Source organism: Delphinus delphis, chromosome 18, assembly GCF_949987515.2.
Source record: "Delphinus delphis chromosome 18, mDelDel1.2, whole genome shotgun sequence".
Taxonomy (NCBI): domain Eukaryota; kingdom Metazoa; phylum Chordata; class Mammalia; order Artiodactyla; family Delphinidae; genus Delphinus; species Delphinus delphis.
In genome coordinates, this window is record NC_082700.1 from 67,289,882 (window position 1) to 67,314,535 (window position 24,654).

Sequence of the window (24,654 nt, forward strand, 5' to 3'; positions counted from 1 at the left end):
TCTGAGAATGTCTCTGTCTGAAAGTGTCCGTTGCGCTTTCCTGTGGTCTTGCCTGTTGATGATCTGGACATTTCATTCCCTCAAGGAGCTGTGCTAGGCTTTATGGCCAACATAGAGAAGAGAAGGCAGGTGGCCTCCCTCGGGAATCTTTAATGTAGTCGGGAAGGCAAAACAGGTTCCAGACCCTGACTCCTCAACTAGTACCTGGAAACGGGGATGCAGGTTGGGGGAAGAGCCCCTCAGGCTAAAATGGGAGAGACTGATGTAAGGAAGTGGGAACTGAGCTGTTGTTTGAAGTCTGCGTGAGATTTTTTTTTTTTTAAGTGAAAATCCCATAGTACCTTTTTTAAATTCATATGTATGGAAAATGTAACAAGTATTAACATTTTAAATAATCTGATTTACTTAATGAACATTCTGATATGGAGAGGAAACGTCACTCTTGAAACACTTTTTCCTCATATAATTTCAAATTATTAAGAATTAAAAACATAATACTTTATAGTTTGATAAGATTTAGCCTATCACTTCTCTACTCAAAGGTTATTAAATCTTACAGTCTGAGCCAGTATTACCACCACACAACTGTAAAATAAATTTATTGATGATAACTTTATAGAATTTACTCCCTGTATTTGATGTTACAAACTTTAGGGTCTTTGAGATATGCAGGATCCTTGCATGTAACCGGCATAAACCCCATTATTTGAGCTCTCTTAATTGCTTTTGTGATTTCTTTTTGTTTCTTCCCACAAAGACCTGCTATGTGCCTTCCATAAATGCATCTAGTAAATGGAGAAATAAACTGGGATAAAAGCTGTACATTCTTATAATCTACACGTTTTCCACACAAGATAGATTTTTTCAGAGGCTCCTTATAAGGATTTTCCATTGGAACAGGCAGGTCCTCATTGCTGGTTGCCTGTTTATATTGTGAACAACTTCTCCACAGCACTGCATGAGCCCCAGAATCTGTGAGGCAGACAGCAGCCGTTACGAAGTGCGTTAACGTTCCCCTTCCTAGCCCACTGCAGAGGGCTACCATAGCTGCCATGGTTCGTTGCTCTTCCTCTGCGTGAGATTTAGACAAGGCTCCAGGGTGCCCGTGGTGGAAAATCTCAGCAGACCACTGCAGGCAGCAATGTTAGCACTTTTAACCGCTTCTTAAATTTCTTAAAGTAAATGTTTATGTACGTGAATCCCAGTCATGCTCAGGAGCTAACTGATCAGTTTGATAGAAAACATACTCCCCTGTCTATTTCTCTATACTTTGGTGACCGTTTTCTGAAAAGGTATTCCATGGAAGTAAACTTGGTTTGGTCTCGTCTAAGAGCCAGATGATAGTGGAGCCTGCATCAGCCGATTTCGCTTGTTTTCCAGTGCCCTTTGATCACTTACCTCTGCAGGAAGATGCTTTGAAAATATATGTTAATAGGAATTAAATTCCAGAGTGTGTGAACTTTGTCTTCATTCTAATTCAAAAGAAGTGAATTCTCTTGCTTTTCAGTCGTGTGGTTTTTAAAATCTTAGGGACAGTCATTCTGAAAGCAGTTTTGTTTTTCCCTCCAGACAAAGCACCTGTGTCCAAGGGTCTTTTACTGGTCCCCAGTGCCCTGTCCCTCCTGCTGGCCCTCCTCCTTCCACACTGCCAGAGGTTCTTTGTGTACGACCTTCAGGCAGTCAAGGACGACTTCCAGGTGAGCTCCGCTCCACTGGCCTCTGGGAGGGGAGAAGGCAGGCCTTCTTCTTTGATTTACCTTTCTTCCTGCCATTCTTAGTCTCTCAAAGCCTCTAAATTTGTAAGAAATATTATTTATTATTAATATTCCACTAACAAGTAACTTCTCTAGTTGTATTTATTGATAATTTCAGCAAAGCAGATTATAATGAAGGAGTTGCAGTATTTCCTTTTACACATCTCTTTTCAGCTTCAGTTTTTACTCATGGGAATGCAATTTTTAATTTCAAGAGAATTAAACAATGTTAAATCTATTTTTTGTATGATTAGCATGCATACTTAACATTTTCAAAAACTTGCCTCAGTTTGAATATCTGTTAGAGGAGCTAAGCTCTCTCAGCTCTAATAGATTGAGAGTCTGTGAATTACTTTTATAGTGGTAGTTAAACCAAGTAGGAAATTTCTCTTGGGTTTCTGCTGGTGGGAAGAGCAGAAGTCTGTGGCTTTCAAGATTTATGGGTTGATCACATGAAAAATGCTGGTGCTGGGTCTTGTCTGTGAGCTGGAGTGCAAAAGGGGTATTCCGGTACCATTTCCAGCTTGACAGGGATTTCCCCACGCCAACAATAAGCAATTCTCAGACACCAACTTGGGTGTCCTACAGTTGAACTCAGTTCTGATGCCATCTTCCCAGAGAGCATCAGATTCCACAGGGTTAGGGCTCAGTCCCACAGGACTGCCCACTGTGCTCGCACTTCAGATGCCAGTCACCAGCCCAGGTAGTTACTTGGACTTCTGACCGAAAGGCTATAAATCGGAGTTCCCACGACCCCCTCCCTGGGCTCAATTAATTTGCTAGAACAGTCCACAGAACTCAGAGAAACATTTTATGTACTGGATTACCAGTGTATTATTAAAGGATATAGATGAACATCCAGATGGAAGAGATGCATAGGGCAAGGTAAGGGGAAAGGGTGCGGAGCTACCGTGCTCTCTCTGAGCCCCACTCTCCTCAGATCTTCACATGTTCATCACCCAGGAAGTTCTCAGAACCCTGTCCTTTGGGGTTTTTATGGAGATTCATTACATAGGCAGGATTGATTAACACTGGCCATTGGCAGTTGATCCACCCTCCAGCCCCTCTTCCTCCCCGGAGGTCAGGGTGCGGGACTGAAAATTCCCACCTTCTAATCACAAGGTTGGTTCCCCTGGAAGCCAGCCCCCATTCTTAGGTGCCTCCAAAAGTCACCTCATTAACATGACAAAAGACACCGTTATAGCTTTCTTCACTTTGTAAATTCCAATGGCAAAGACCAAAATATATTTCTTACTATAAATCACAATATCAGAGAGTGTTAGTGCAAATTATGGTTATAACCTGCCACTTTTCTTTGCTAAATACTTCATTAGCCATTTTAAGCATGATAATCCATTCTTGAGCACTGACATCTTTTCTTCATAGGGATGTCATTAATGCCATTGCTTCGGTGGGCTTTGCCAAGTTCCTGTGATTCAGTTATTTATCCATACTGCTGCTTTCTGTTGGAATATAATAGAGCTTCAGTATGATTTCAGTTGCTGTAATACAATGATTCTTAATCCTGTCTGCACAGTAGAATCACCTACATAAAGTGTTTTTTTTTTTTTTTTTTTTTTGATGCCAAGACCTCACCCTAGACCAGCTGAGTCAGGGAGCCTAGTGGTGGGGCCTGGGCATTGGTGTACTTTTTTAGAAAGATCCCCAGGGGATTCTAGCATATGGCCAGCCCTGAGAACCACTGCTGTAAGGCAATGTCAGGGCCCTGTGGCCCTGAGTTGGTACCTTTCTGTTTGGGGGGTTAATTTGGTTCACCTGGCTAAGTTGGCAACAGTCCCCTTCTCCTGCACCACTTTGTGGGCATTTGTGCTCTAGAGGTGGGACCTGCCTGGATGGAGGACAGTCACCCTCTGTCTAGGAGTGCAAATAGCCACACTCTCCTGGCAGAACCTCTTAAGGAGCCCTTAGTGTGCATTTCTAAGAGCTGCTACAGAGATATGGAGAGTTTCAGTTCTACCTTGGGGAATCTGAGCTTAGAGTATTAAAAATAAGCAGTATAATGTAAACGTAATAAATGTGCCAAGGAAGAGACCTGAACAAGTCTTACTCCTATTTGTTATTCTTTTTTAAATCCCCATCTAGATTTGGCGGTTGATTTGTGGAAGAATAATTTGCCTTGATTTGAAAGATACTTTCTGCAGTAGTCTGCTTATTTATAATTTTAGGATATTTGAAAGAAGATATGGAAGCAGAAAATTTGCAGTAAGTTTTTATGTATTTTCCCTTTGCTACCTAGGTGATAGAAAAAAATGTTTCTGTTTTCTTGTTTTTAAATAGTTTTATTTTGTTAAGCTTGGTGTTTCATTAACAATTATCTTTTTATTACATGATCCTCTGTCTGATTTGGAACATGGACATTAACCAAAGAAAAAATTTAAATTTAAGCGATTAGCATAATAAAATAATAATGATGATAACAGATAATAATATCAGTGTGAGTGGGCAATAACTTTTTTTTTTTTGGCTGCACTGAGTCTTTTTTGCCGCGCGCGGGCTTTCTCTAGTTGCGGCGAGTGGGAGCCACTCTTCGTTGCGGTGCACGGGCCTCTCATTGCGGTGGCCTCTCTTGCTGCGGAGCACGGGCTCCAATCCCGCGAGCTTCAGTACTTGTGGCTCACGGGCTCCAGAGCACAGGCTCAGCAGTTGTGGCGCACAGGCCCAGCTGCTCTGCGCATGTGGGATCCTCCTGGACCAGGGCTCGAACCTGTGTCCCCTGCATTGGCAGGTGGATTCCCAACTACTGCGCCACCAGGGAAGCCCAGCAATAACCATTTTAATAAGGATTTTTATTTTAATAAAATTCTAATCACTTATTTTGCTTAATGGTTTGTGTATTAGTTGTAAAAATAAGTCATGCTATAAATATCTTTTCTTCAACATACTTAGAAATTATGGAAGTTAATACATTTGACCAATATGGTTTTACTCCCTCACTTTGAAAAGTCTATTCAAACAAAAAACAAACTTTAAAAAATATATATATACCTGAGCTGGTTCTAAATAAATAAATGTTAGTTTATTTTTAGAAGACTCCTCTCTATAATGTTCTTCCTGTTTTATTTTTAGTCCTTTCTGCTGGGTTCCTGGGTTTTGTCGGCGGTGGGTGACTTTATCCTCGTTGAAGCTGTGCGGTATTCCTTTGGTATCACTGCAGCCAGGAATTTGCCTTCTGGATTGTAAGTAGCTCTCAAATATTAGCTTAATTCATAACTACTTAAATCTGACTTAAAGCATTATTATACATGAAAGTCAGTAAGAGAATATTTTAAACTTTTAGATATAGTAAAATTGATTTTATATGTAAAAATTCCAGTGTATACTTAACATTTTCATTATGTTCTTGACACAGAATCTGTTTTACACTCACTCTTTTTTTTAGCTTTCAAATCTCATATTTTAGAGAATTTTTAATGAATTTTCTCTTCTGGCCCTGAAGATAGAATTGTGTTTTCATAGTGAAATTTTGTCTTTGTAACTTTGTTAACTAATTAAACATAAAAATACAAAATTTAATTAATTAGATTAGGAAACAAAATTTATTTGTCTGAAGTTAAGCTTCTGAAGAATGTTGCTTTTCTTAAATTATATTGTTTATATATTTCCAAGAAAGGTAAAAGAAAATCAGTATATAGGTTATAACTTTGTAGCCAATCTGCAGTGGGCAACCTAACTCATAGAGTGTCTGTGCTTTCATATTGTGTTGGTTTTCTTTAAAAACAAAATGAGAAAACATGTATTAGTTTATGAAATGATTGGCATTTAGGAGCAGAGTTGTTAGCACATATAAATGCCTTTAAAGCATCTCTGAATTAAGTTTCTGAGACAGTTTTTAAGATATGAGATACTATAAAATAAAGGTAACATATTTAAAATTTGTGTGTACTAACTTCAGCCTTATTTTAATTTTCAGTATATATTTTTGAGAACTGTTAGGCTATTGCAAGTACCTTGATTTAGATTCACTTTGTATCTCTATTTTTAAAATACGGTTAGTGATCTTATAGCTCTCACACTTACATTGTTAATATTTATGGTAATAGCTGTCCTTCGTGGGATTTACTGAATTATTGGCATGAGTATTGATGTTTAGTTGTCTTAATAATGTATGATTCTGAATAATATTTTAATGGAGACACATAAAGTTCTGTGTCATAATTATGCAGTTTTTTAGTTGTACGGGTTGTAATTGCAGTTAGACTAAGAAGTTTAAGTTGACTATTCTGCTATTGTGGTAAATAGTGTAGTCATTAGGAATGATTCCATGTTGATTCAGAAAAGAAGTAGCATTACTAAATCATTAGTTTTCCCCTAACGTTTCTCATTGAGGCCAATTCTTTTTGGTTCTTTATAAGGCCTACTGAGTTGTAGAAGGGTTATGTGTATCGTGTATGTTTGTGTTAGAATAAATTTAGTGGATGGGTAGTAACATAGCTTTTAATTCTTATTTACATCGTCCCCTTGTGTGATGACTTTTATTTTCTATTGCACATAGAGTTGAATGACAGTTATTTCTTTGAATGAATGACACTTTTTTCTTTATGGAATCGTGACTGGTACATATAAGGAAGATTGATTCAATTTTGAAGTTGGTGGCAATGTTTTTACTAATTCTTAAGGCCAGAAGGCTTTTACCTATTTAAATCTTAGCTAGTAGCAAGAATTGAAAATTTGAGTAAATTCAAAAGTTATAGGATCCCCTTTGAAAGACAGTGTGAATGTTAATTCAGACATCACCTGAATGAGAATATATTTCTCTTTCCTTTTAAATCATGAAACATTATAATATGGCTTTTTTGAATCTTGACGCGTTCTCAAACATAGACTTCTTGGAACCTAAATCTTTACTTCAATAAACTTTGCATTTTGTAAATATATCTTTTATTTGATGGTAAGCAAAGCTTCAAAAACTCAGGAGAGGAAACTTTTTTAGTCAATGTGTTTTATAATTTGCAGTGTTTTCCACATAATGTCTTGTTACCTTTTTCTTTCTCATCAATGCCAAGTTTACCTGCACTTCCTGCAATTCTTCACTTCCTATTTAATTCTCTCTCTCTCTTTTTTAACCTCACCACTATTAAAACTTCTCTTATAAAGGTCACCAGTATCCAACTAATTTCTAAAGCCAGTGGCTTGTTTTCACTTGTCTTATCTGACCTTTCAGTGGCACATTAAATGCTTTTGACATCCCGTTATTTCATGAAATAACCTGCTCACCTGAATCCTAGCACCCTACTCTCTCCTGGTCCTCTTTGACCTCCTTTACTCTTTGCAGCTCCTTTCTCAAGCTTACTCCAGATGCTCTCTCTGTGCCGTCGCGTCCACCCCCATGACTTCAACTACAGTTAGCATCTGTTGTTTGTTTCCCAGCTCTCTATTTCCAGTCCATATTGCTTTCTTGATCTTTCTTCAGTCATATTTCCTAGTGACTTCTAAGACTCAAGGAAAATTCATCATGTTCAGAAGCTCTTACCTCCTCTGATCACCTCTCTTTTTGCACTCTCATCTCCTCCTCCTTCTGTACTCCTTATTTTAATTAATGGCATTTTCATCTACTCAGTCATCCAAGCTGGAAATCTTTCCCTCTTCTCATCAGTGGCGTAGGGCACCGACTTTTATTCATTCGAAGTCCTATATAAGTCAGCTTTTCATCGCATCTCCTTGACTCCTTCTGTCATTATCCCAGTCTTAACTAGCCTTTTCTTGCCTAGATTTTTGCAGTAACTCTCCAACTAGTCTTCCTATCAATTCCAAAGTATTTCATGCAATGTTTTCAGAAGCTGTCTTTCTAAAATACAAGTTTGACCATGCTAATCTTCCTTTTAAAAACCTCTAAGTCCTTATTTTCTTCAGAATAAAAATCAAGCTTCTTCAAGGTGGCATCAGGGCCATCTAGAATAGTACAGATGGCTTAGGCTTTGCCATCACATAGCCCAATTTACCTGAGATTCCAGCTCTGCCGTTTATTATTTGTGTGTCATCTTGAGCAAGTTACTTCTCTCAACTTCCCTCATCTGTAAATTGGGGCTCATACTCTGTAATTCACAGGGCAGTGGAGGGAACTAAGTAAGGTCACCTATGCAGACATCCTAGCAGTAGCAGCCTCCCCACCCCATATATTGTTGTTTGTTTCTTTCCCTTCAAAGCCCTCATAATCTGACCCCAGTCCAATGTTTCAAGCCACTCCCCCATCAGTCATTCAGCTTTCTTAACATGCTATGTATTTGTATTCTCGTACCTGCTGGTTTTCTTTCTGCACCCTGTTGCCCTTTGGCAGGACTAATTGTCCTTTTTTAAAATAAATTTATTTATTTTATTTATTTTTGGCTGCATTGGGTCTTCATTGTGGTGCGCGGGCTTCTCATTGCGGTGGCTTCTCTTGTTGCGGAGCACGGTCTCTAGGCCCACGGGCTTCAGTAGTTGTGGCACGTGGGCTTCAGTAGTTGTGGCATGTGGGCTCAGTAGTTGTGGCTCGTGGGTTCTAGAGCACAGGCTCAGTAGTTGTGGCGCATGGGCTTAGTTGCTCTGCAGCATGTGGGATCTTCCTGGACCAGGGCTCGAGCTCGTATCCCCTGCATTGGCAGGCAGATTCTTAACCACTGCGCCACCAGGGAGGTCCCCCCACCCCGACTAGTGTCAAGTAGAGTCTGGTGCATACTCGGCTCTCAGTAAGTGTTTATTGAATGACTATAGTCTGTTTCCAAAGGAAAGTGAATTTAGAGTAGGTGGGGGCTGATGGCAATGGCCTTTACAGCATCCTCAGGTGCTTGCTTCTGCAAATTTTGCTCTGCATCAGTAACAGTGATGAGTTGAACATAGTTGTTTGTGTAGGAATCATGGAAGTTTGGTGTTTAGAATACAAAGTACTGGATTTAGACCACCAATTCGGAGTATAAATTAGACCAAAGGGAGCTGCATCTAGTTGGAAAATAATTCAATCAAATTATTTCAAACAATAGCTCCAATATTTTGCCTGCTGACCTGATTGACATCATGACTCACCTGCACATAGAATTAAATCCAAAAAGTCAACTATGTATTTAGATAAGGCTTGAATATGAAACACGAATTGGATGCTTTTCTCCCAGTAATTCATGAAAATGTTTTATACAGGTTTTAAAAGTAAAGATAATGAATTTATTAAAATACTTTAGTGTATTTAATTATGCTGCCGCAATAATAAGATCTCACAAAGGAGGAAGAGTTCTTAAAGTTTATTATTTGTTTTCGGGAGAGAAGGGACTTGATGATATCATACAGAATATCCACTGACCCTAAGTTAGTAAAGTGAATTTAAAGAGATCGAAGACAAACAATGACCGTTCATAACATTTCACTGTTTATGTTGCTTAGGGACCGTAAACTACCCGAGCGGAAGCTCTTTCTGCGCACGCTCCGAAGATAATTGCGGTATAGCATGACACTAATGACTCGAGCCTGAAATTGTTTTGAAACAATGTAGTAGAGAATCACATCCAGACAGGTGCTGAGGTTCATGAGGAAGGTGGCAAAGGCTCCCCACGGGTTGTAGCTGTTCTCCTCCCCTCCCAGCATCAGGAAAGCAAAGCAGATGTGGAAAGGCATGAAGCAGACGAGCACCTGCACCATGAGCGTGATAATGATCCGTATAGACTTCTTCTTGACTTTTGGCTTCAGCTTAGATGTCTTACCGTGAAGGAGACTATGAATAATGACCAAGTAGCACCCAATCATGATGAACAGAGGAATCAAGAAAAAGAAAATCAGTCGAGTGAAGTTCAGCGCATTAATAGCTTTTAAGTGGATGATGTCAGAAATCTTGAGGCAGGTGGCAGGGTTGGAGGCTTTATCTGGGTCTTCATAGAGCAGTAGGAGTGGGATGGTGGTTGTCAGGGTCATTATCCAGACTCCCACACACGCCAGCATGGCCTTGCATGTGTTTTTAAGTTCCTTGGTGTATTTCGGCTGTACAATGGCCATGTATCTGTCGGCACTAATGAAAGCAAGAAGCCATAGAGCAATACTTGGATAAAACACTGTGAGAGCCCCAAGAATCTGGCAGAAGTACTCTCCAAACGGCCATTCACCTTTTGCGTAATAAAACATTCGAAAGGGTAAGCTCATTATAAATATCAAGTCCAGTAGTGCCACATTCATCATATAGATGGTTACAGTGGTTCTCTTCTTGGTGGTACAACTGAAAACCCATAAGGCAGTGACATTAACGAATAAGCCAGTTATGAAGATACAGCTGTAGAAGACAAGGGCTGCTGTTTTGTATTCATCTGGATATGGGTCGATAGAAGGGCCAGGTTGAGCTTGACTGTGAGGGGTGGTCATCTTATAGCTTGTTGTGGGCATGACACTTAGAAACTGTAAAATAGTTAAGAATAGGAGGAATAAAACTCTTATTGAAAAAATAAATGCTTAACATTCTCACACTCGACTTGGCATATCAGTGGATTTTAATTTTGACAGTATTTTATGTCATAGAGTCAATATATGTGTCTTAGTATTTATTAAGAAATACACTCCCTAGGTATTATTACTAATATGTACTAACATATCAGTGTATTAAGATGGTCTGGTGTGTCATGATGCACTGGCAAATGTATTCATTTTCTCTCTGTAGTGTGAAATTGGGTAGCAGTTGTGTCTATGGTAGGTATCCTTTGTTTGGGACTAATTGGGGAAAGGCCGTTCTGAAGTTTGAATCTTAGAAAATATTGATAGTTTGCCACCTTTTATCATCTTCATTCTGTTTCAATATTTGGTAACCCAGATTAGTAATGTCCAAATAATGAATTTTTACTCATTAAATATAATTTTAATATATAAATTATATATTAGAAAACTAATAAAAAAAACCATATAACTGGTTGCTTACTGAATATTCACAGTAATTCTCATTTGAGAGCAGGAACTTTTCCTTTTTACTGCTAAATCCCCACTGCCTGATGAGTACATAGTAGATACTCAGTAAGTAATATTTGCTGAATTGATGGATAAGTGAAGGAAGGAAACTTTGGCAGGGTGACCCAGAGCAAGCACTCACTAGTTTGTCAATGAAGGCTTGCTTAATTGGCCATTAAACCATTTTGTTTTTTTTAAGTGGCAAACGCTTCTTCATAGTATTATGTTTTCTCTAGATTATCATAGGTCTAGAAACAGCAGTGTCTTGTGCCATGGTATACAGATCAAGAACTTTTACTCTCTCTGGGGTTTTTTTGGCCACACCTTGCGGCATGAGGGGTCTTAGTTCCCCGACCAGGGATCGAACCCCTACCCGCTGCACTGGGAGCACAGAGTCTTAACCCCTGGACTGCCAGGGAAGTCCCACAAGAACTTGACTCTTAAAACAATAGGTGGGCTAGTTTTTAATGCACATTTGGGAGTGCCTAATGCTGAGTCTTCCAGATGGTGTTTACCAGTGCCCCAGAAGCAGATTACACTGCTGCAGTGGTGCACGGAGAGCAACACCTTGAGAATAAGATATTGCTAGTATAGTAACTTTCACGCCCTCACTCTACCGAGATCCAGAAGTGTAAGTATTATTTGTCAAATTTAATTTTAAAAAAGGAATATCAAAGACAAATAGTTATTAGTAAGAAGTCACTCAGTAACTTTATGTGTTTGCAGAAACTAATTTCCACCCCCGCCAAATGCCCATTTCTACTGGAAGGGAGTTTAACTGTGACCCCCTCAGTGTGAAATTTCTATCACCCACGATATAACATCAACAACAGTGATTTTAAAAATATACTCGCTACAAAGAGATGGAACCTTGTGGCATCCCCCTTGAAATATGGAGGTGTAAGAAAAGTTTCCCTCAAAAATGTCACTTTGCAGAATGGTCTCTCTCTCATTCAGCCCTGAGTCTCTCTTTAGTGAAAACTGGGGGAGGTTAGCCATCTGGTAGTGGCATCATGGGCTGTAATTTAAAATTAATTTGAGCAGTTGCTGAGGACAAACACAAGGTATGAATTTGTTTTCTTCTCCCTCTTTTCTTCCCTTCCTACCTTCCTGACTAGCGAGTTTGCCAGATATTTAGGTTAAATATGATTTTGGAGTAGAATTCTATATATTTAAAAGCCTGTATTTATTAAAATTTCCAAATATTGTGTTGACTAGAATATTAATTTCTCTAAAATGAGAAAAATACTACATAGAAAAATTAACTCTCTAGTATTATCATACAAAGGAAAATAATTTTAGAGACTTAACTCATTATTAACTTTCCATGAATTTTTAAATAGTAAAAATTGTAATGTAAATGACATTTTGTATCCTTTTTTCTTTTGTATCAGAACTCCCTCCACCCATCCTTATTCCCGAATTTTGTCACATAAATTCCTTACTTACAAACCATTTTTGAGTAAATCTTTTTCCCCTCATTGGGTTCAGGCTGACTTTATGTCGCCAACAGTTGTGTTCATTTGCTTAAGGTTAACTAAAATACGTGTGATGCATGTGTTTTAAAGGCATTACCATACAGGTTGTACTCTGTACACACGGATAAATTTTTGGATAAATGTTGAAAAGTGATTGGCTTTTAAGTCAGCATTTTAAAAGCTTTAGATTCCATGATTAGCTATAGTCTTTTCTTAAAAGACTTTAAGTACATTCTGTGAAACAATGTAATTGAAACCAGGTGACAAAGACTCCTAAAGATATTTATGATTTATTGTATCAACATTTTCTTTAAGTTTAAAAAACTAACATTTACTATTAAGGTAAAACAGTATTGAAAATAAATGAAACAACATGTTAATAATGTAGGAAGATGACAGTATATCCCATTTGAGGGTCCTTCACCAACATAGTTTCAGTAATATATTATTAAAATAAAACAAGGATTTTGAGATTTAGTAAATAAGTACAGCATTATTTCTGATAATCTGTGATGAAGTTAATTAAATGCTACTTACCTCCTGTCCATCAAAAGGCTGTGTTTGAGAGGAACATTTCTCGGTATACCCAGTTCTGTAAAAGGGATTTCTTTGAGTTGCTTGTGTTAAAATAGCTCTTTCTAGAAATGGTATATTTAAGAAATGCTGTATTTCTTTTGTTTTAGGTTCTTCCGTTGCTTTAAGAAGTTGTTTCAAATATAATACTCGGTATACGAGTTGGTACTTGTTCAGCCGTAATTGCTGCTTTGTCTCTTTCAGGAAGTACTCTCTGAAATAAGGCTTTTTCAACTTATGACTTTGCCCTGGATGTGGTTTTTCTCTTTCACAAATGATTTGTTTATGAAGTCATGCTTCGCATAAGCTCCCCATGAAATGATGGCATATATTTAAGAGAATCATACAGAAAGGAGAAAATGTCTTGAGTTTGTTTACTTGGTGCTTAAAGTCTGCATCATCTGTTGAAAGAGAATGAGATTTGATGTTGACTGAATAGAATTCATAGTATAACTTAGTTTCAAAGCTGACTTTGTCTAGTTACTTAAGCACTCTGAGCCTTTGTTCCTGCTTAGTTTCTATAGTGCTAAAATAGAGATAATACCCATCTGGTAGGATTTTGAGGACTCTAAACCAGAGAAGTCCAAGGGCTAACCTGGCACCTAGTAGGTAACTTCCAAACAGCGTTAACCCTTTACTACAAAGTTCCTAAAATCATTGAATATCCACTTTTTACTGCTAAACCATTTCTTTTTTTTTTTTTTTTTTTGTGGTGTGTGGGCCTCTCACTGTTGTGGCCTCTCCTGTTGCGGAGCACAGGCTCCGGACGCGCAGGCTCAGCGGCCATGGCTCACGGGCCCAGCCACTCCACGGCATGTGGGATCTTCCTGGACCGGGGCACGAACCCATGTCCCCAGCATCGGCAGGCGGACTCTCAACCACTGCGCCACCAGGGAAGCCCTAAACCATTTCTAAATGGTAGAAATTTTGGGACCCTCAATTATTTGCTTCTGCTTTGCATATACCTTTACCTACTTTGGTTTGCTTTATTTATTAAGTCCCCAATGCTTCATATCCCTTTTCTGTCACATGGACGTCTAGAAGTAATTCCTTTTGCAAAAACATCCCTACAAATTGTTAAGAACTTTGGAAGTCTTTAGTGGAATAATTTACATATTAGGAGTATTTTAACCTAAGAAGGGAAGTGAAACCAACGAAAAGGGAAGTGGGCAACCCCAATCATTGCCTGCCTGCCTAGTTACATTAAAGTTTTTACTTTCTCTTTTCTTTAAAAAAAAAATCATAATTTCATTTGCTTGTACTAAAATTTTAATTATCTTTATACTTGGTTATGCGTGATTTATCAGCCTTTAAAAGGTACATGAACTTAACTGGTGTTTTAATTTAAGACAGTTTGAGGGCACATGCTCCTTTTTTTTTTTTTCCTCAGACAAAACCGTAGTAAATCTGTGACTTATAAATTGTTTAAATCCTTTCCTTTGGTGATTAAAGTACTTTTGATTATGTTAATGCCAGAGTAATGGGTTTTAGAAGCACAAGCAACAGCCACAGCAACTATTTCTTGTGTAAATGAGGATTTGAGGCCCAGAGAGGGCCAGTGACTTGCTGCAGAACTCAGACAACCAGGCCGAGCCTCTTCTGTGCCAAGTTCAGGGCCCTCCCCTTTCTGCCCTAGCTGCTGTAAAGACTTCCCGTTGTGAGGTGATTACATTGACTTATTCACTAGACATGATTTGCTCCTTGCTGAATTACAGTAATCAGTTTTTTATACATGGAGTTATGTTTCATATGCAGGCTAGGAGTTTGATATTTCACTTGGAGATAGGAACCGCTTATCTGCAGATCCAATCTTTTCATTGCCTTAATTTCATATAGCCTGTGACAGGTCTTCTAAAATTCAGTATTGATTAGTGTTCTCTGTGCTGCTGAAATCAACAGGCACAGGGAAGGCAGATATCTCATTAAGACAAATCCCCTTGTACACAGGGAGATTCTTTTTTCTGACTTGCCAGTCTCTCAGAGAGAGGCACCCAGGGGCACAGCTGGAAGGTGGGTCCCGCCTTTCTCTCCCTCTTAGCCTTACGGGATTTCCTACTCCCGGCCTTTCACAGGCTGTCCCACCAGCAGCTGTGACATTCCTTCCCACCGCACTCCCATCTCTTGGCTTGGGCGGCGGCTATTTATCTGAAGAGTGTTAGCTTGGATGCTGCCTTTCCCAGGAAGTTTTCTCTGACCCCTGAAGCTGGTTGGTTATTCGCCCCTGTAAGGTTCCTTAGCACTGGATTCTTACCCCTGTAGTGGCTTGTGTTTGTATTATTATTGGGAGTTTATTTGCCTTTTATCCTTCACTACATTGAGGTCCTTAAGGGTTTGCATGTGTTGTATATGTATGTATTTAACAGTCAGTTAGTAAATACTGGTTGAATGTGTGACTGAAAAAGTAGGTGAAGAAATGGAGGGTCGAATTACTGAGCCCAGTGTCAGCATCAGGGACACTTTGACTTGCTAATGTGAGGGGAACCCGCCAGTCGCAAGGCAGACTGGAGGCAAGACCCACTGTCCTTCTCTCCATGACCCTGCAGCACTTAGCATTGTTGTCTGTGCTCCTGGCTCGTCACACAATAATTTTATGTTGGAAAAGAATTACAGTTAAAAAAAAAATTTCCCCCAAACCATTTGGCAGCAAGTAAGTAAACAACGGATCAAGAATTAAACTTTTGGGGCTTCCCTGGTGGCGCAGTGGTTGAGAGTCCACCTGCTGATGCAGGGGACGCGGGTTCGTGCCCCGGTCCGGGAAGATCCCACATGCCGCAGAGCAGCTGGGCCCGTGAGCCATGGCCACTGAGCCTGCGCGTCCGGAGCTTGTACTCCGCAACGGGAGAGGCCACAACAGTGAGAGGCCCGCGTAGCAAAAAAAAAAAAAAAAAGAATTAAACTTTTATAGTGTCTGGTTTGCCTCTTTAATACTTGAACCTAATGAAATTTTTATTCAAATAGAGGAGCTTATCTCATTCGGGGACCAATATCCATGCAGCTTTAATTTCCTTACTTATTTTGGGATATGAATGAAAGAAATTTTTCACCTTGCGAAAGAGGGATTTCACAGAGTTTCCTTCACTTTATAAAGTCATCTGTTTTAGCTCCTTTTTTTTTTTTTTTTTTTTGCAGTACACGGGCCTCTCACTGTTGTGGCCTCTCCCGTTGTTAATAGACACAGTAAATCCCCATTATAAAAACGTGCTCTTTGGGACTTCCCAGTGGTTAAGAATCCACCTTCCAGTGCGGGGGACACAGGTTCAGTCCCTGGTCGCGGAACTAAGTAAGATCCCACATACTGCGGGGCAACTAAGCCCATGTGCTCTAGAGCCCGCTCACCACAACTAGAGAGCCTGTGCACCACAACTAAGACCCAACAGAGCCAAATAAATAAATATTAAAAAAAAAAAAAGAAAACATGATGTTATATCAGAGATTTGTCTATGCCACAGATAAAATTGTATTTCTCGTTCTTAACACATTTCTCTGTACCTCAGCAAGTGTGAGTGAGCCTTATCCTAGTTCCTCAGACCAGTATTGTGATGAGGGGCCCACTGTAGTTACTGTTTATCTTTCCCAGCTCAGGTGGCCATCAGCACACACAGCCAGAGCAGTTGGTAGACAGCCAGTCCCCAGAAAGGAGAGGTGGTGAGGGACATGGAGGGGGCCCCAAACTAGGGTGAAAATCTTATCTTTTGGCCCTGACAGTCTCCCACTTTGATCTTATGGAATCTTTGTGCCATACTCCTTTCTTTTTCAAGCTTGCATCTAAACTCACTGCTCTTTTTTTTTTTTTTTTTTTTTTTTGAGGGGCACATATATTGAATAGTGGTTTCTGGATAAAGAAAACTGAGATACTATTTGTTTAAATCTATTTTATTTTAAATCCAGCAACTTACAACTGTAGTCTTATAGCCAAATTAGTATGGACCTCGTTTCCACTTGATTTCCTAAATTGTATTATAAATTTAACATTTCCCAAATTCCTTTTCCTTGGCAATTTTTCTTCAGTTTCACAGACATACGGACAATCAGATGATTACTTACCTCACAGCAAGCAAGTTGAACCCAGATAACCAAAATGATAGATAATTCTAAAAATAAAATTGATCTAAATTGGCAATCAAAGTAGAGTTCCCTAAAGATATTAAAGATTCTTTCACTTAGAGGATCTTAGGAGAAGGCATCAACATGACAGTGAAATCATTCCTGGACCCACCGAAATCCCAGGCCAAGAGTTTGCAGGGTGACGTCTCACTAACTGCGTGGAGAGCCATTCAGTGGTCCCCGGGCACAGCCAATTAATTGGAACTCTCTGGTTATTGTGATGTACATGGCCACCTCCTACAGATTCTGGTCTCACAGTTAAAGGAGACATGTAGAGGGAGATGAGTTTCTAGGGGAAAATATCTAGTAATATGGTGAAGTAGCAGCGTAGAAGAAAAAGGTATTGTGGAGAGTCAGGATTGGTAAAGAAATGAGAGGTGTGTTATTGAGTTACTTAAATCCAAACTTGTATACTGGTGTGTATGATGGAGGATTTTAGTATCAGGCATCTGTATACTAAAAAGTAACTACATGACTATAGGTTGAAGTTTGTTGGTTTAAAAAGTTACATAGGATTTTTTATTATCTCTGCTATTACTCTTATCTGTATTATCAGAGGTGAACAATCATTAAGCAGAGGTCTAAGTGCTTTACATGCTTCACTGAATTTAATCATTATGCCAACAGCAAAGTATGTTGAGGACACAATAGTTGTATGGATGGTGTAACCCAGGGATATTTACTCAGGAGTCTCAGATTGTGAGATTGTGTTGTACTCTTTCTGTATTATGGTATTGTACTTTGTTTTAGTAAATTTTGTTGAAGTTGGTCCTACTTAATAGAGAATAATCAGAATAGTAATTTGATCTGTAGCAAAAGAATCTTCTGAGGGAATAGACCATCCTTTCCTTTCCCTGTTTCTCACTAATGAGTTGATATTCCCAAGGAAAGATTTTGTAACTGGATTCTGTCAGCCTGTAAGTTTAATTTTGGGAGGGAGATCTCTGCCGTTCAGTGAGCCAAAGACTTTTAAGCACTCAAAAATGGGTATATCCAAAAGGTTGATAAACATGTATAAGTATGCTGGACCTCATAAGTAATCGGGAAGCGAAAATTAAAACCATAATAAGGATGTTACTACCCACTCACCAAAATGGCTACAGTGAAAAAGACTAACAAGAAGTGCTGGCTGAGTAGTATTCCATTATATATACTCAGCCAGCACTGGAATATTACTTGTCCATAAAAAGAAACAAAACTGAATCATTTGTAGTGAGGTAGATGGACCTAGAGTCTGTCATACAGAGTGAAGTAAGTCAGAAAGAGAAAAACAAATACCATATGCTAACACATATATATGGAATCTAAAAAAAAAATTGGTTCTGAAGAACCTAGGGGCAGGACAGTAATAAAGAGACAGACGTAGAGAACGGACTTGAGGACACGAAGGGGAATGGGGAAGCTGGGGCAAAGTGAGAGTAACATCGACACATGTACGCTACCGAATGTAAAATAGCTAATGGGAAGCAGCAGTATACCACAGGGAGATCAGCTCGGTGCTTTGCAACAACCTAGAGGGGTGGGATAGGGAGGGTGGGAGGGAGACGCAAGAGGGAGGGGATATGGGGATATATGTATGCATGTGGCTGATTCACTTTATTGTGCAGCAGAAACTAACACAGTATTGTGAAGCAATTATACTCCAATAAAGATCTATTTAAAAAAAAAGAAAAGTGTTGGTGAGGGTACAGAGCAACCAGGAACTCTTGCGCCTGGCTGGTGGGAGCTTAAATTTGGAAAACAGTTGGATATTAAGTACTAAAATGAAGATGCATACACCCTATGACTCACATTCCACTCCTAGGTAGAAATGCATGTTCCTGTGCACCAGGAGTTAGAGATAAGAATGTTCACAGTAGCATTATTTCTAATCGCTCCAAATTAGGGACAACCCACATGTTCAGCAACTGTAGAGTGGATAGATCAGTTGTGTCGACAAGCAGTTGACTGCTTTTCACAATCAAAAGGAATCACATAGAAGGCGCATGGAACAACACAGGCGAATCTTGTGCGTATGGTGTTAAGTGAAAAGAGCCAGACGTGAAGGAATTCATATTGTACGATTCCATTTATATGAATTTCAGAAAGCAGACCAAACTGAAATAGAGTTTAGGGATTCGCGCATAGGGTTGCGGGAGCATGTAATATGTAGGGCACACGGGAGAGCTCCCAGGATGCTGGGAAGTTCTGTTTGTTGACCTGAGTGCTAGTTATTTTAGTGTTTGTTCTGTGATAATTCACTAATCTGTCTATTTTTGTTTTGCCCTTGTATCTATAAGGGTCTCAATAGAAAACAGATAGCACACTTAAACTAGAATAATTCAAGGGCTTATGTATAAAGATCTAATGACAAAAGAATGGAACCTAGTGACAAAAGGGGGACCTTTGGCAGGACCGTTTCCTTGTTGTGCCCACCACCTTTAGGCCCAAAGAGGTTAAGGAAGGGAGAGGTTACTAGAACCTGGAGGGGTCACCCCTGGAGAGTCAGCTGCCTTGGAAACAGTAAGTGTGAGGTAACAAGGAACAAGGGGAGTAAGTACCCTGGCCTCAGGCTCCTCCTTGCCCAGATGTCCTCTGAGGCGCTAGCAGAACTCGGCAGAAGCCAGGGGGCCCTTGAGCCTTTGGGTGGAATCTGTACCCTCAGCCTCAGGAACAGAGCAGGGTGGAGAAGAGAAAAGAAGCAAGTGGATTTTTCCAGCATGCTGGGTTTTTCTCTGTGAGTGTTACATTTTGTATCAAAGAGGTTTCTTTAAAAAAGCTTAGGCTTTGAGTTGGCAAGACTGGGTTTGAGGCTATCTGCTTCTTCTAAGCTGTTTCCGTGAGTAATTTTTTTTAAACACCTTGAGTCTCATCTCATCTGTGAATCATCTCTTCTTATCTATGAATCATCTCTTCTTATCTGTGAATCATCTCATTCTTATAGCTTGTGCAAAGTACATGTTTTAGACACCGAATACTAGTTCTCATTGTATTGTTCTCTACTGCCTCAAATACCTTTTTTTTCTTTGCAGCATATTTTTCCTGGGAATTTTCAGACTGGGAGTGAGTAACAGTGCAAGAGGTCTGTCTATGCTACTCATTAATTAGCTGAGTTATTGTTTTTAAAAGTTAGTTAATTTTCTCTGATCATGACTCTTCCCAGCTGGAAGAAAGGGGAATTTGGATGAGACTTTCTCGAAGGGCTTCCCACCTCTGGCATTATACAGTTCTAAGGAACTCTTCCCACTGCAGTGAGTACTTTATCATTGTCTCCTTTTGAATTTTTGTAGGACTGGAGATGAGAGACGTAGGATAGTACTTGGGCCTCTGTGCCCTCACAGCTTCTGGGTGGAACCCGAAATGTGTCCAGGAGTCACTTAGTCAGACCTCATTGCAGGGAGCCTTGAATGTGTTTGTTGGTATTTGGGTCCTACTTGAAACTCAGAGCACCCGGAACCCTGTGGGGTTCCCATTAATTCCTGGCCGTTGCCTTCCTTTCATATCCTTTATTGTGTTGATTTCTTTAGTGTGTATTTTTAAAAAATTTTTAAATTGAAGTATAGTTGATTTACAATGTCAGTTTCTGGTATACAGCAAAGTGATTCAATTATGTATATATATATATTCTTTTTCATATTCTTTTCCATTATGGTTTATTACAGGATATTGAATATAGTTCCCTGTGCTCTACAGTACGACCTTGTTGTTTACCTTAGTGTATATGTTTTAAATCTTATTTAAAATTTATCTTTAAGTCAACTTAATCTTCTTAACATATTTGATATTCTTTATTCTTTAGACATTTAAACATTTCTAGTAGACTGTTAGATTGTTCCAACTAATTTTCCTATCTGCTTTTTCCTTTTTCCTTTAACCATTACTTTTGTAAGTGGCAAGCAGGAAGTGCATCTGTGAGGATGGGCCGGGTCCAGGGCTGCCCAGCTCCTAAGCCTGCAAGGCTGCCCACTCTGTCACTTGCCCTCCGCCACTCTCTCAGGAGAGCTGTTGTTCTTCGTGGTGGAGAACCTCCTTGAGACATTATAATCAGCCTGCAGAGGAAGACATAAAAATTGTGCGGGCTCTTTGTTTCCTTGGTAATAAATCTGTACTCATCTGCGTTACTCAGAATTGTTGTTTACCAGAACTCTCCCTCTTATAATTAGTCTAGCCCCAGTGACAAATCAGTTGCATTTTTGCAACCATGGTATCTCCTTATTGCTAATGCTCTTCATGTGGATATTCTTTTTTTTTTTTTTTTTTTTTTTTTTTTGCGGTATGCGGACCTCTCACCGTTGCGGCCTCTCCCGCTGTGGAGCACAGGCTCCGGACGCGTAGGCTCAGCGGCCATGGCTCACGGGCCCAGACGCTCCGCGGCACGTGGGATCTTCCCGGACCGGGGCATGAACCCGCGTCCCCTGCATCGGCAGGCGGACTCTCAACCACTGCGCCACCAGGGAGGCCCCATATGGATATTCTTTACGAGAAGTTTATGGCTTTTAACTCATATGGCCTCTTGCCATCAACAAGCCGTGCTATCTGTATAGTATCTTAACAGAAAAGGGAAGGAAGTGGGTGGGTAGTGCCACCCTCAGAGACCTGCAGGGCAGCCTGCTGGTGTGCATTTGGACGGAGGGACATAGATCCTTGGCTTCAGCCTTGCCTCTAGTGGAGGATTTATTCTTCTAATGTTAATGTAGTTCTTTATTTGGGGATCAGTAATCCTAGGTTTTTAGAGTTGGGAGTTGGAGGTTTCCATGGCTCTCTCTTTTACAGTTGTGTTTTTATTCATACCTTGATCGTACTCTCATCTCATGTATTATTCTTCATATTTTGTGTCTGTCTTGTTGACAAGGACCTGGTGCATTCGTCTTCACATGTATCAGAGCACCTAGCATAGTGCTTCACACACAGTAGACCCTCAGTAAATAGGCTTTTTGATTTGACAAGTGTTTGTGTGTTTCTTTTTCTAAAGGAAAGAAAACTATACGGTGTACCCCCAAAATGAACGCCTAATGTTTCTAAATAGATATGATCACAAAGACAATATCAAGCAAAAGAGTGAGACAGGAGATAGATTAGAGTTGGTTGAGGAGAGGCCCTAGGGTGAAGGTATTTCGGCAAGATAAATATTTGATGTATCAGAAAAGTTAATACCATTTATTTCATGTAGGAGGACTTACACTCATGTGTAAGCTCATGTATGTTTTCCACTGTTCCATACTGATTGACATCCAAGGTTGTTTTGACATAAACACTGTGCTTTTACTGCCACCTACAGGTGACAGCGGGTCGTGGAGCTCTTCACCTTGACCCGATTTGAAGTCTTGTTGAGATTGAAATCAATGTTTTAAAAGCTGTTAATTGGTAGAAGATAATACATATATTTTAATGTTAATTTCTCAATATTTCTGTATTATGCAGAATTATATAGTAGACATATCCTTATTCCTCTAAAACGTTTTGGCTTAGAGACCATTTCTGCCTTCATGGGAAGCATTCTGTCGTTTTTAGGAAAGTGTTTTCCTCTGTAGGACCGTGTATTCCTGGGCTAGGGCCTTGAGAAGATGCCACTTTAAATGTTATTTGTGCCTGGTGTTCTACTAAGAGTTAAACATAAAGGTGGCCTTGGAACAAATTTGATATGGTTTAAATGTTTTTTAATTGTAGTAAAATGTACACACATGAAATTTACTCTTAACCATTTTTAAGGTACAGTTCAGTAGTGTTTGAAGTACATTCACATTGTTGTGCAGCCAATCTCCAGAACTTCTTTCCTCTTCCCAAACTGAAACTCCATGCTCGTTGAACAACTCCCATCCCTCCCTCTAGCACCTGGCAACCACCATTCTATTTTCTGTCAGTGAATTTGCCTACCCTATATACCTCGTGTAAGTGGAATCGTACAATATTTGTCTTTTGTGATTGGCTTATTTCACTTAGCATGATGTCCTCAAGGTTCGTCCATGTTGTAGCATGTGTCAGAACGTCCTTCCTTTTTAAGGATGAATAATATTCAGTTGTATGTATATATTACATTTTATTTATCCATTCATCTGCTGATGGATACTTGGCTTGCTTCCACCTTTTGGCTATTGTGACTAATAGATGTACAGACATCTCTTTGAGACCCTCCTTCAGTTCTTTTGGGTATATATCCAGAAGTGGAATTGCTGAGTCATGTGGTAATTCTATTTTTAATTTTTTAAGGAACCACTGTACTATTTTCCGTAGAGCTGTACCATTTTACATTCTCAGCAGCAGTGCACAAGGGTTCCAGTTTCTCCACATCCTTGCCAACACTTTTTTCTGTTTTTTGTTTTGATAGTAGCCATCCTAATGAGTTTGAGATGGTATCTCATTGTGGTTTTGATTTCCATTTCCCTGATGATTATTGACATTGAGCGAGTTTTCATGTGCTTGTTGCCCATTTATACATCTTCTTTACAGAAGTGTCTATTCAGGTCCTTTGCGCATTTTTAAATCAGTTTTTGTTGTTGTTGTTAACACGTAGGAGTTCTTTATATTTTCTGGGTAATGACCCTTTATCAGATACTATGATTTGCCAATATTTTCTCTTATTCCATAAGCTGCCTTCTTGCTCTGCTTGTTTCCTTTGATGTGAGGAAGTTTTGGGGCATGGTTTTAGGTCCACCCATTTATCATATTCTCATGATAAGGATGAATTGAAATGCTTTAAAATTTTAAATGTTAAGATAGGGTAGAATAGATTTTCCTCAGTAAAATCCATTTGTCCTTTAGAGACTTTCCCCAGTGACTTAATCTGAAGAGTATTTATCTCCAGTCCTCAACACCTTTCCTTCATCCGGGAGGGTGTGAACAGGGTGAACAGAAACAAGCTGTATCCCAGAATTGGCTCCCTTCAGAGCCTTCCACTTACAAGTGCTTCCTTCCTATGCTCTGGAAATTGTTTGTCTCTATTATTGCAATAATATGAAAATGAAAGAACATTTACCTTTCTGTAGTGTTCTTATTCCCTGCTGGGCCTGATTAATATGTATCAATGATTGCCTTGAAAATGTAGCATGTTTGCAAATGAAATTTGCAAATTACAAATGCTTTGGGAGATATTTTAATAATAGTAGAGCAAAGAAACCCCGGAACACAGTGGTTGAGAGAACACAGGTGTCTGTTTCTCTTTTGTAACATCCCTGGTGGGCAGGTGGGCTCTGTTCTAGGAAGTCATTGGGACCCAGCTGGTAGGGCAGCTCTGTTATCCTCACCATGTGCCCTCCAAGGTTTCCATTTCTAGCAATAGGGAGGAATCAGAAGGGAAGTCCAGGATAAGGGATTGCTCTTTCACCGGGTACTTTGGAAGTTGTAAATGTCACTGCTGCCCGTACACCATTGGCAGGAGCTTGGTCACGTGGCCACACCTAATCACAGGGGAGGCTGGGAAACTAGCTTTAGCGAGGGAGCCAAGTCCCTGGAGACAAGGGAGAATGGGTCTGAGGGGAACTGCTAGCAGTCGCCTTCAAAGACCAAGAGCTGTAATACATTAACTGGTTTAGCAAGTTATGGGCTCTGTGATCAACCTATAAAACACTGAAGAGAGAGAACATCAGGTCTTTCTCTTTAGCCTAAACAATCAACTGCAGAGTCACTGAACGGCAGGATTGTTGTTTCGGTAGTCGTGTGTCTGGGAAAGCTAAGGAAAGCCTGTGAGATGGCATTGTGATGTGACTGCCAGTTGACACTGATGTGCTCATGGATGCTGCAGGTAGTATGACAGGGCAACAAGCACGGCTCTGGTGGTCCTCGTCCGCATCAGAACAGGGAGGGGATGCAGACCTGCCATGTGAGGAACAGTTGAGAGAGCAGGCGGTGTTGATCCTGGA

General features: G+C 39.8%; 2 protein-coding genes across 3 annotated transcripts in view; one reads left to right on the forward strand and one right to left on the reverse strand.

Moving 5' to 3' along the window:
• The window catches only part of UBAC2 (UBA domain containing 2), a 152,632-nt gene that overhangs the window by 21,309 nt on the left and 106,669 nt on the right, over positions 1 to 24,654 (forward strand). For both annotated transcript variants that reach the window (XM_059995767.1, XM_059995768.1), the window contains exons 2-4: positions 1,570 to 1,697; positions 3,858 to 3,977; positions 4,842 to 4,951. In XM_059995767.1, coding sequence (XP_059851750.1) covers positions 1,570 to 1,697; positions 3,858 to 3,977; positions 4,842 to 4,951 — 358 coding nt within the window. The remainder of the gene's footprint in view (positions 1 to 1,569; positions 1,698 to 3,857; positions 3,978 to 4,841; positions 4,952 to 24,654) is intronic.
• GPR18 (G protein-coupled receptor 18) lies at positions 8,653 to 10,503 on the reverse strand. Its single transcript, XM_059995473.1, has one exon. It carries the CDS (start codon positions 10,110 to 10,112, stop codon positions 9,096 to 9,098), a length of 1,017 nt encoding a protein of 338 aa, XP_059851456.1. The 5' UTR covers positions 10,113 to 10,503; the 3' UTR covers positions 8,653 to 9,095.